General features: G+C 39.2%; 1 protein-coding gene across 2 annotated transcripts in view; it reads right to left on the bottom strand.

The window, feature by feature from the left end:
* The window catches only part of GPAT3 (glycerol-3-phosphate acyltransferase 3), a 70,166-nt gene that overhangs the window by 23,486 nt on the left and 33,660 nt on the right, over positions 1-13,020 (bottom strand). For both annotated transcript variants that reach the window (XM_055384999.2, XM_004038915.5), the window contains exon 4: positions 539-809. In XM_055384999.2, the coding sequence (XP_055240974.1) occupies positions 539-809 (271 nt within the window). The remainder of the gene's footprint in view (positions 1-538; positions 810-13,020) is intronic.

The raw sequence follows: 13,020 nt of genomic DNA, 5'->3' as shown, positions 1-13,020 counted from the left end.
GACACTTTAATAAGAGCAGTCCGTGATCACAATGAATTGGATGGAACAAACACACTTCGAAATGGCTCTCTCCCACATGTAACCACACTCAAGAATTTTTTCTCTCTTACGCAATTATGAAGTGCTATGGACTGGCAAAGAAAGGCAGTGGGTTCTGGTCAGCTCTTACAGTTTGGCTGATGCTCTAGTGAATATGAAACTGTTAATGATCTCTCTTCTTCTTCTTCCTCTTCCTCTTCTTCTTCTCCTTCTTCACTTCCCTTTTCTCTCCATCCTCAAGTTAGCTCAGACTCTAATAGCAAAGTGGATCCAGATTCTAAGATATACATTGGATTCTGAATATACAACTTCATTTGGGGAAAATTGTGAAAGGAAAATGGATACGTAATACATTCCTGCAGAGGTCATGTTTGGTGGCATTTGCTACGTGGGAATGGGTGGAATAAGCACCACAGAACACTTACACGGCCATTATGTACATGATTCAAAAAGAAAGCTGAGTCAAGCGTATCATCAAATTACCAGGCATATGACTTACCTCAGAGGCAGTAGGACACAATAGCGCACTATGACGCCCAGCACCCACACCATAGTGAGCCGCAGACTGATGTACTGGAAATTTACATTGGTTCTTGTGAGGAGATTCCATGACACTAGCTCCTCTGAGGAAAACCTCTGGGTCACTTCATCTTCTACAATGGCTTCCAATCCCTTCTTGGAGAAATAAAACACGTCAGACAGCTCAAAGTCCCTTCCTCGTAGACCAGAGAGCCCTTTTTCCATGGGTGACTCATCTCTTTGGATAATACCTTAAAAGAAAGCATCAGGACATGAGAAAATGCCATAGGACAGAAGAATTGACCAAAAGGGCAACTTTAACTGTGTAGAAGTTAAATATGCCAAACAAGTAAATAAGTTTAATGGGTGACATCAGCCATCTTCAGAAGTAAGAGACAAACAATTGCAGTGGGAAAAGAGGTGAAATCACTGTGTCTGCATGAAATGGCCTCTACCCCATGATCTTTGTTAATTACAAGAAGGGGTTTTTGGTCCTCCATAATCCTCTTGTTTGGATTTCTTCCCTGTATACCATTAGACAAAGAACTCACACACACACACGCAAAATTCTCCCCAAGTATAACTCTAGATTGTGTAAAAACAAAGACTTCTGTTCTCCCTGACAAAAACCATAAAATCAAAAAGCAAGCAAAATGGCAAAAGATTCACCATAAATGGCAAAAAGTTGATTTTTTTTTTTTTTTTTTTTTTTGAGACGGAGTCTTGCTCCGTCACCCAGGCTGGAGTGCAGTGGCGTGATCTCAGCTCACTGCAAGCTCCGCCTCCCAGGTTCATGCCAATCTCCTGCCTCGGCCTCCCAAGCGGCTGGGACTACAGGCATCCGCCACCACACTCGCCAAATTTTTTGTATTTTTAATAGAGACTGGGTTTCACCATGTTAGCCGGGATGGTCTCGATCTCCTGACCTCGTGATCTGCCTGCCTCTGCCTCCCAAAGTGCTGGGATTACAGGCGTGAGCCACTGCACCCGGCTGATTTTTTAATATATGAAAATTATTTAATAAGAAAAACACAGCCTCCTGCATAAAAGTAAGCAAAGTTCACAGAAACAACATGAATATTAATAGTTAATATCATACAACTTTTCACTAGTGAAAAAGGAAATGTGAATTAGACAAAGGCCTATTTACAGTATCAAATCAGCAGCATTTTATTCAATGATAAAATTCAATGACTTGAAATGACACAGGTACTCTCATATTCAACTTGTACAAGTACGGAAGTAGTAGCAACTTTGTCAAAGTTGGTTTGGCAATGAAAAGACTGAAGATAGTTTTGCTGATGATCAATAACTCCAATTCTAGGAATCTGTCATCAGAAAATAATTAGAAATGTAGGCAAATGTAGGCAAGGGTGTTCACTGTAGCATTCTTCATTACAATTAATCCAAACAATGATATAAAATGCACCCATTAACAAACACTATAATGTTAATCAAGAAAAGACGGAATCTAAAACTATAGTTTCACTCTATGAAATACATATACATAGAAAAAATGTAAAAATGAAAACATTAAGTAGCTATTTCTAGACAATAGGATTAGGTTTTCCTCTCTGTGCTGTTACTGTATTTCCCATCAAGAAAATAATTAAATGATTTTTAAAGCAGCATAAATTTTTATGAATTGAAAAATGACTACTGTCATTCAATTCTAACTACTAAATACAAAAAATGAGAAAGTCTTCAAAGAATAAAGAGTAGCTATATACACAGTCATATGATCATTCATTGGTTCCTTTGGAGTGTATCACAAAAGGTTACTTCTGACATTAGATTACAAAGAAAAATATTTTCTTTTGAGATAGTAATTAAGATGTTAAATTCCCTGAAAGAAGATCTTTTTTGATCACCTCATTTTCCAGTTTATTAGGAAATCAATGAGGAAAATGGACAGTGCTGTATTACCTATCCTGGGAAGAGTTATATGTGTATTAGTAGAAAGAGCTGTAATAGTTCAGTTTTCGGAAGGACTAATACTACACTAGAGGAGAAAGGAAAGAGGACCTGGAGTCAAAAGCCAAGTCCTGTTTAGGACAACCACCAGCTCCATGACTGATGTCTTTTATAAACTGAGAGAATGGAAACAATTTAGTTTTCTTACAGGGCTAATGTTTTATGATTTTAGGTTTGGGATATATGGGGATTTTGGAGTTTTTGTCCTACATGCAAAGTTCATACCTAGTCACCTTAAGAATTAAAGCAATAGGGGCTTGGCATGGGGGCTTATGCCTGTAATCCCAACACTTTGGGAGGTCAAGGTGAGCGGATCACTTGAGCCCAAGAGTTTGAGACCTACCTGGGCAACATGGTGAAACTCGTCTCCACAAAAAATACAAAAATTAGCTGGACATGGTGGCATGTGCCTGTAGTCCCAGCTACTTGGGAGGCTGAGGCAGGGGGATCACTTGAGCCCAGAAGATGGAGGCTGCAGTGAGCCATGATCATGCCACTGCACTCCAGCCTGGGTGACAAAATGAGATGGAAAGGGAAGAGGAGGGGAGGGGAGGGGAGGGGAGGGGAGGGGAGGGGAACAGAGGGGAGGGGCAGGAAGGGAAGGGAAAGGGAGAAAAGAGGGAGAGAAGGAAGGAAGGAAGGGGAGAGAGAGAAAGAGAAATAAAAATTAAGAAAGGAAAGAAAGAAAGAGAGAAAGAAAGAGAGGGAGGGAGGGAGAAAGAAAGAAAGGAAGGAAGGAAGGAAGGAAGGAAAGAAAGAAAGAAAGAAAGAAAGAAAGAAAGAAAGAAAGAAAGAAAGAAAGAAAGAAAGAAAAGGAAGGAAGGAAGGAAGGAAGGAAGGAAGGAAGGAAGGAAGGAAGGAAGGAAGGAAAGAAAAGAAAGAAAGAAGAAAGAAAGAAAAGAAAAAAAGAAAAGAAAGAGGGAGGGAGGGAGGGAGGGAGGGAAGGGAGGGAAGGAAGGAAGGAAGGAAGGAAGGAAGGAAGGAAGGAAGGAAGGAAGGAAGGAAGGAAGGAAGGAAGGAAAAAAGTAAGTTCTTGAATGATTATTAGTTTCTCTTTTTCAGAAGTCAAGTCTAAGTGGTTTAACCTTTTTTCACCATCTCCAAAAGAGGTTTAATTAGTATTAGAGGATGAACCATGATAGTGTGCCTACTGAATTACCCTTTTGCTCTACAGGCACCGCAATACCACTCAAAGCCCATTACTCAATCTAAGTACTGGCCAGTATTTAGCAGTGCAACAGTTTCATTACAGCAGGAGGGAAGAATACCTTCTTTAGCAAATTTCTGAATGAAATACACTGGGGACAATAGACAGCCTTCCTAAAAATAACCTTTTTCAGAGGGGCCAGAGATAAGAATGCAAGTTCAATTGCCCCATATTATTTGACTGAGCCAAGAGAGAAGAGATCTGCAAACAATGCCAGCCCTCCAGCCCCTACACACTTGTTGTGCAATGTTTTCTCTGCCTTCTTACCTAGTTTATTCTGTGTAACTTAAATAAAATATAACTCAATTTTATATTTTAGTTAAGCATCTTTCAAAAGTATGTAGGTAACTGCAATTTATCTAGCCGACAAAGGATTAATTTCCCAAAGGATTAATTTCCAGAATATATTAAGACATACAAAAAATTAATTTAAAAATATCAAAGAACTCTTTTAAAAATGGCTAAGAATATAGCAAGCAATTCATAAAAGAGTAGCCTTATTGATGAAACATTTGAAAAGATGTTCTGCTTCACTATAATGAAAGAAATGCGAACTCAAACCACAATGAGGCCAGGTATGGTGGCTCACACCTGTAATCCCAGCACTTTGGGAGGCCGAGGTGGGCAGTTCACTTGAGGTCAGGAGTTTGAGACCAGCCTGGCCAACATGGTGAAACCCCGTCTCTACCAAAAATGCAAAAAATTAGCCAGGCGTGGCGGCACACGCCTGTAATCCCGGCTACTGGGGAGGCTGAGGCAGTAGAATCACTTGAATCCGGGAGGTGAGGGTTGCAGTGAGCGGAGATTGCACCACTACACTACTCCAGCCTGGGCAACAGAACGAGACCCTGTCTCAAAAAAAAAAAAAAAAAAAAAAAAAAAAGCCACAATGACATACTCCTTCATACCCATAAGCCTGATAAAGATGTTTAATCTGATAATGTGAAGTACTGGTAAAGACGTGCAAATTCAAAGACATTCAGAGCCTATGACCTAGCAATTCCACTCCCAGGTATAACTTAGGAAGATCTTTTTAAAAAATAATTTCAAACATACAGACAAGTTGCAACAATAGGTCACTTCACCCAGATTCACTAATTGCCAACACCTTGCCACATTTGCTTTATTGTTCTATCTTTATATGTATATAAAAAAATTTTCCTGAGCCACTTAGAATACGTAGTAAACATCATACCCATTACCCCCAAATACTTCAGCATATGTTTCCTTAGGACACAGAGATTCACTTATTTAACCAAATTATAATTATCAAAATCAAGGAGGTTGTCATTAATGCAATATGAGAATCTAATCTACAGACTTTATTCAAATTTTGACAGTTGTCTCACTAACATCCTTTACAGCAATTTTTTTTTTCTGGTCCAGGATTGCACCTTACATTTACATGTCAAGTCGTTTTAGTTTCTTTAAATGTGGAAAGGTTCCTCAGCCTTCCTTTGTCTTTCAAGATACTGACATTTCTTAAAAGTATGAGCTATTTATTTCATAGAGTAGCTCTTAATTTGGATTTGCCTAACGTTTCTTCATGACTAGATGCAGATTGTATACTTTTGGAAGTAATAATACAATGTAAGGAATGTGGTGTTCTCAGTGCATCTCATCAGGAGACAGTTTGTCATGACTGGTGATGTGTGACTTTGATCACTTGGCTGAAAGTGGTGCTTCCAGGTTTCTCCATGTAACATTAGTATTTTTTCTCTTTATGATTAATAAGTAAGTACTTATTATGTACAAGCATCTATAAAGGGGAGATACTTTGAGACTATGTAAATAACCTGCTCCCCATGGATATTTATATTTATATATTCAAACTTTCACCCGTGGTATTACCATCTATTGATGACTCTGGCCTTAATGAGTAAGTACTATGTGTCTTTTAAAATGATATTTTCTCACTCCATTGGGCATAGTGGTTCACACCTGTAATCCCAGTACTTTGGGAGGCAGAGGCGGGCAGATCACTTGAGGTCAGGAGTTCGAGACCAGCCTGGCCAACATGTGAAATCCCATCTCTAATAAAAATACAAAAAAATTAGCTGGGCATGGTGCCACACACCTGTAATTCCAGCTACTTGGGAGGCTGAGGCATGAGAATCGCTTGAATCGGGGAAGCAGAGGTTACAATGAGCCAAGATCACACCACTGCACTCCAGCCTGGGTGACAGAGTGAGACTCTGTCTCAAAAGTAAATAGATATATAAATAAATAAATAAATAAATAAATAAAATGATATTTTCTCACTCCTTCAATCCTTCCACATTTATTATTTGGCATTCCACCTTAACAAGCTTTTTCTCTTATTCTCCAGAGAGATTCTTATAAAACTGTGCACAAGGAGACATATACAAGAACACTTTGCCACATTGTTTGCATTAGCAAAATAGTGGAAACAATCTAAAGTCCATTAAGGAGAGACTAGATAAGAGACTTGATAGATATATACAGTGAATATATATGAGTTAAAATAAATTAGCTAGAACATGTACTAATTTAGATAATTCTGAAACATCAGAATGAGCAAAAGTCAGAATGAACACAAAACGATATGTGGAAGACAACATTTTTATCATTTGAATAATGCAAAACAATAAATACTATGTATGAAGGATATATACATATGTAAGGGAAGTATGAAAATACGCATCAAGATAAGCATGAAAGTCAGAGTAGTAGTTCCAAGGAGTAGCAGGGTAAGAGATCAGGAAAGTATACTTAGGAGAATTCCATTGTTTCTGTAATGTTGTATTTATTAAATGAGGTGGCAAGTACACATGTGATATAACCAAAAAATAAAGTGCTACATGGAACTGACAGTTGTCCCTAAGATGAAAATCTGTACTGTAAAAGAGCAGGTACCAGACTATGAGTGCTCTAATATTAGGCATACAATATCTGAAAATGGGTACTATTATAAAATTAGGTGTCAGCCGGGTGCAGTGGCTCATGCCTGTAATCCCAGCACTGTGGGAGGCCGAGGCGGGTGGATCACGAGGTCAGGAGATCGAGACCATCCTGGCTAACACAGTGAAACCCCGTCTCTACTAAAAATACAAAAAAATTAGCCAGGCATGGTGGTGGGCACCTGTAGTCCCAGCTGCTGGGGAGGCTGTGGCAGGAGAATGGTGTGAACTCGGGAGGTGGAGCTTGCAGTGAGCCAAGATCGCACCACTGCACTCCAGCCTGGGCGACAGAGCAAGCCTCCTTCTCAAAAAAAAATAAATAAATAAAATAAAATTAGGTGTCAAAAGGAGCACGACTGAAAACATAATGTTACTTTCTCCTGAGATATGTTGACTATTGAGGGTCTGAGTTACAGATCCAATTTACCTGAATATAAGCTCTGACAGGAAAAAATATTCAATTCAATCAACATATAGGGAACACTCACTATGCGTTAGGCCTCAAATTACAGATTAGAAAGGAAGAGAGGAAATACTTGTTTTGGCACCAAGAAATGTTCGTTGGCCGGGCGCGGTGGCTCACGCCTGTAATCCCAGCACTTTGGGAGGCCAAGGCGGGCGGATCACGAGGTCAGGAGATCGAGACCATCCTGGCTAACACGGTGAAACCCCGTCTCTACTAAAAATACAAAAAATTAGCCTGGCGAGGTGGCGGGCGCCTGTAGTCCCAGCTACTTGGGAGGCTGAGGCAGGAGAATGGCGTGAACCCCAGGGGGCGGAGCCTGCAGTGAGCCGAGATCGCGCCACTGCACTCTAGCCTGGGCGATAGCGAGACTCCGTCTCAGAAAAAAAAAAAAAAAAGAAATGTTCGTGAGTAGACCAAGTCTTCAAAATACATAGAAATAAACACATATCAGATTAGCTGACACAGATTCAATTATTATATTAGTTTTGTTATCATTAAAGCAATCTCATTATTTTTAATAAGTTAATCCTGATCCTTCAAAGCAGCCCACAGTTCTTAAATTGGTAAAACTCTAATTCTAAAAAAAAAAAATTCCTTTTACTTTACAAGTCAGCTTTAAAAGGGTAAAGCCATAAACGTTTGAACTTTGTTCTTACACCAAATGCTTTCACCAAGCCAACACAGTCCATGCTTGGATGAAGATAAAATTACAACTGTCTCTCTATCTCACGCAAGCGATTAATTGCACAAGCTGCCCTGTGCCCCTGTCCCTTTAGCAAGTCACTTGCACATAAATAATACCAGATACGAAAGGCCTGTGGAAATGAAGGCAGAAGTTGAAACCATCTCAAACATAATTAACTCTAAATTAGCTGAGTGAACTCTTAGAATAACAGTCCATTTACAAATCACACTAGTTTTTCTGTCCTCCAGTTGTAAAGCAAACTTCCTAAGCAAGCAGTTAAGAAAATCAGGGTCTACTGCAGACCAAAGAAGATACAGTAGCTTATATACAGAAGTAGACCCTTAATCTACCAATGGCCTGTGTTCCAAACACAGCAGCAAAACCTTCAGCATTCAAAACACTTTCTCATGGAAGCCTTGACTGAAGTGGTCTGTGTGAGCAAGAACCCTACCCAGTCATAAGCCTAACTCACTTAAAAACAGGTGATCACAGAGCAGTAATAGCATGAAATAGAAAGTCTCTCTTAACACTGCTTCTATAGGAAAATTTTTAATTAAATCTAGTTTGGAATTGACAAAAATATGGTCCTAAATCCCATAGAGACTGGAAGGGGGCCTTGGGGGAATGTTCTGGGGTACTGGTAATGTTCAATTTATTGACCTAGATGAGAGATATACAAGCAAGTTCATTTTGGAAAATGCATGAAGTTGTATTACTTATTTTACACTCCTGTCTATGTATGTTATTATTTTAAAATTGGGCAGGGAGAAGTTTACCTGTTCCAGCACCAATTATTGGTGGTAGTGTCCTTTTCCTGGCATGAGAAGCTCCTCTGAGGGGCTCAGATCCTTGGCAAAGAAGCCAGGCCTAGATCCTTCCCTACCATCTCCAACTTCCTTCCTGACCCATAAATGTGATTAGTGTGATTAAAGAAGAGACCATGATAAGGTAGTATAATGACTAACTGTATGTATACATTGGGGAATGAGATGGACCAGTGCTACTGGGATTAAAGAACAGAAATATTCAGCGTCAAGGAAGAGGCCTGGCCCATGCTCAAGCAATCACCTAGATATAAAGACTAAAAAGATCATTAAGGCCAGGTGCAGTGGTTCATGCCTGTAATCCTAGCACTTTAGGAGGCTGAGGTTGGCAGATCACCTGAGGTGAGGCACTTGGACCCAGCCTGGCCAATGTAGTGAAACCCCATCTCTACTAAAAATACAAAAATTAGCCAGGCATAGTGGCATGCACCTGTAGTCCCAGCTACTCAGGAGGCTGAGGTAGGGAATCACTTGAACCCAGGAAGAGGAGGTTGCAGTGAACCAAACCAAGATCACGCCACTGCACTCCAGCCTGGGTGACAGAGTGAAACTCCATCTCAAAATAAATAAATAAATAAAATAAAATAAAAGATCATTATACCATCTTAACAAGCTAGTACCAAGGACAGATCCCAGGAATATACAACTGATCTCCATCTTGTCCTTCTACAGTTCATTAATCACTAGATATGTTAATATGTTAATTACTACATCAACAACATAGTCACCTAACTGCACAGATTTCCAGTCCACGTTTTGCCACCTTTTCTCACAATAATGTAGCTGTAACACTGCAAGGCTAACCTCTAGATATACCAAATACAAACCATTCCCTGAGCCATTAGTCAAGTTAGGATTTCCAGGATACAAGTTAGGCCACTTGGCTAAGCTCATTTCACAGCAACTCCTTTGTGATCCTGATTATCACTGCTTCCCTTCCCAAACATTTTTAAATTTTTATATTGTTATTAATTTAGTTAAGCATAATAATGGCATTAGGGTTATATTTTTCAAAAAGTCTATTTTTTGAGGTGTGTCCTGAAGTATGTAAAAGGATATGATATCTGGAATTAACTTTAAAATACTTTCGTAAAAGGATATCCATGAAGATGAGACTATGGTATTTCTAATTACTTATTGGTGTTCTCTACCTTTCTACATTGCTCATATATTGCTTCTGTAATTAATTTTTTTAATTGAAAAATACTTACACAAAGGAAAACCTGAAAAAAAAGAATAGATGTAGCAAATTCTTGATAACTGTTGAATTTGGGTGATGGGTATAAGGTGACTAATTGTACTATTCTTTCTACTTTTAAAAAATTAATACTATGCTTAAAAATGCACTTAAGAAATTCGTTGGAGATATCAGCTTAGCTGAGGATCAATTTCCTCATCTAAATTTTAAAAAATCATTTGCTCATTAATTCAGTTAGTCAATATATAAAGAGTGACAGGCACTAGACAAGATACTAAGTTATAAGGGAAAGGGAGAAAAAAGGGTTGAGCTAACTCAGTGGTTCTCAAGCTTGGCTGCATTCCATAATTCTCTGTGGAATCTTTTTAAAAACAGACACCAGGGCCCACTCCCAGATATATTAAACTAAAATGTCAGCTACATTTTAAAATATATATATGAAGCCAAGCGCAGTGGCTCACATCTGTAATCCCAGCACTTTGGGAGGACAACGGGGGTGGATTACCTGAGGTCAGGAGTCTGAGACCAGCCTGGCCAACATAGTGAAACCCCCATCTCTACGAAAAACACAAAAATTAGTCAGTGTGATGGCAGGCACCTGTACTCACAGCTACTTGGGAGGCTGACACAGGAGAATTGCTTGAACCCGGGAGGCAGAGATTGCAGTGAGCCGAGATGGCACCACTGCACTCCAGCCTGGATAAAAGAGGGAGACTCCATCTCAAAAAACAACAACAAAACTATATATGTGTATATACACATGCATATATATATATATATGCATGTGTATATATATATGTGTGTGTATATATATGTGTGTGTGTGTATATATATACACATATATATATGAGTGGGAGAAAACTATAAGGAAATACATAAAAATATTAGGCTTTTTCTGATTAATAAGTATTTCATATGGCTGATTTTTAACTTATTTATACTTCTGCAATGTCTAATTTTTCAACAAAGTATATATACTTTGTTGAAAAATATTTACATTGAGAAAAATACTTAAGATGTTATTTTTAAAACTATAATGAGATACTACTACATACCCACAAAAATGGCTAAAATTTTAAAAGGCCAAAAATACCAAGTGCTGGAGATGCTAGGGACCAACTGGAACTCTCAAACTTTGCTGCTGAGAGTGTACAAACATTTTAGAATACCATGTAGCAGTTTCTAATAAAGTTCAACAAATACTTGCTTACCCTATGGCACAGACAGTCATAAGAATGTCTGTACAATGTTTATAGCAGCTTTATTCCTAATGGCTAAAAACTGGAACTAACCCAATTATCAATCGACATTATAATAAATAAACAAACTATTGGTATTATATAAAGGAATACTCCATAGCAATTATTTTTAAAAATCCACTGATTCATGCAACATGGAGAAATCTCACAAATATTATACAGAGTGGGAACAAAAGCAGACACAAAGAATATATAATGTATGATTTCATTTATGTAAATGTCAAAAACAGTAAAAACAGACGATGACAGAAATCAGAAGAGAGAGTACCACTGGGACTGAGAGATGAAGGGCAGATACTGAGCAGGGGCTTAAGAGAACTTTGAGATCATAAATGTGTTCTTTAGCTCGATTGGGGTAATCACATGAGCCTACAAATATGTAAAAAATCATGTATCTGAACACTTAATATGTGCATTGTAACAGATGCAAATTATACCTCAATTTTTTTTTAATCAGAAAAAAAAGGTTACCTTTAAGAGTTCTCCCAAGCTGGGCACAGTGGCTCACGCCTGTAATCCCAACACTTTGGGAGGCCAAGGCGGGTGGATCACCTGAGATCAGGAGTTCGAGACCACCCTGGCCAACATAGTAAAACCCTGTCTCCACTAAAAATATGAAAATTAGCCAGGCATGGTGGTACACATCTATAGTGCCGGCTACTCAGGAGGCTGAGGCAGGAGAATCACTTGAACCCAGGAGGCAGAGGTTGCAGTGAGCCGAGATCGTGCCGCTGCACTCCAGCCTGAGTGACTGAGCAAGACTCCGTCTCAAAAAAAAAAAAAAAAAAGAGTTCTCCCAAATTTCTAGCTATAGTTTCAATTAAAGGCTCTAGCCAATCCTATCTTCCCATGTATATTTTAAAATCTTCCTTCCTAAACTAAAAGGCAGCTGACATTGACTGAGTGTCTCCTGATGCCAGGCTGTATATAAAACCCTTGACACCTACACTTTTGTAGTCTTCGCAATCCTATGAGGTATTCTGTATTATCTCCAACTTATACAGGAAATTAAAGTGCAGAGGGGTTGAGTAACTTGCCTGGGGCCAGAGAGAAGAAGGAACTGAGCCAGGATTTGCAACCAAGTCGGTGACTCCAAAACCAAGTGCTTCCTCATATGTTATTGCCTCAAGTTTCACATCGCTCTAACCAATACCTGCCCGCTGACGAATCCCTAATATGTAAGATGTTTCTCGTCAATACCACACCACCCCCAGTTCTTCCTTGCTAAACAGAAAGCCCTGAGCAGCAGCTCTTCCTAGCATTTCTCCTACCTTTGAGGGAAGAAAGAGAACTTTAATTGATACAAGAAAATCTATATATGGCCCCTATCTAACATTAATCTAGACATGCACTTACAATTCACTTACACGTGATCATCCTTCCCAGAAAGTTGTGACTCAATTCACCCTTTTTTTTTTAACTGAGGCAGGAATCTTTTACAGCTTGGAACCCACTTAAATTCCTCTCATTTAGAATCTCTGGGCCATCCTACAATAAGCCAAACAAACAAACAAACAAAACCATGCCCTGGGCAGTGGTGCACCCAGTGGTCCCCAGTGCTGTAGTTCAGCCAGGTCCACGTTGTCCAAGGAGACCGTTCTGCCCTCTGCTAAGACTCTGTAACATCAGTGCACAGGCATCCTGCCAGTATCCTTACTCTTCAAGGCCTCTACACGGCAGAAGCAGCTTCCCTACACATCTTACAGATTAGTCAAGGTTTAGAAAGGATAATCACCCTTGATTTGTTGTTGGTGTTATTGTTCTTAGATATATTCTCACACCTTCTACCATTTTTACATCTTTATTAACCTGGACCGTCAGCCAGGCAAGGTTTATAGAAAATGGTCTCTCTTTTTTGGTCCAAAGAGCCAAACAGCCCTGCTATATTCTCAGTCATCACTCCAGGTTTGAGTTCAAGGTCTTTGAGC

Source organism: Gorilla gorilla, chromosome 3 (genome assembly GCF_029281585.2).
Source record: "Gorilla gorilla gorilla isolate KB3781 chromosome 3, NHGRI_mGorGor1-v2.1_pri, whole genome shotgun sequence".
NCBI lineage: Eukaryota > Metazoa > Chordata > Mammalia > Primates > Hominidae > Gorilla > Gorilla gorilla.
The sequence above is the reverse complement of the archived record's forward strand: the minus strand, read 5'-3'. Positions and strand labels throughout refer to the sequence as shown.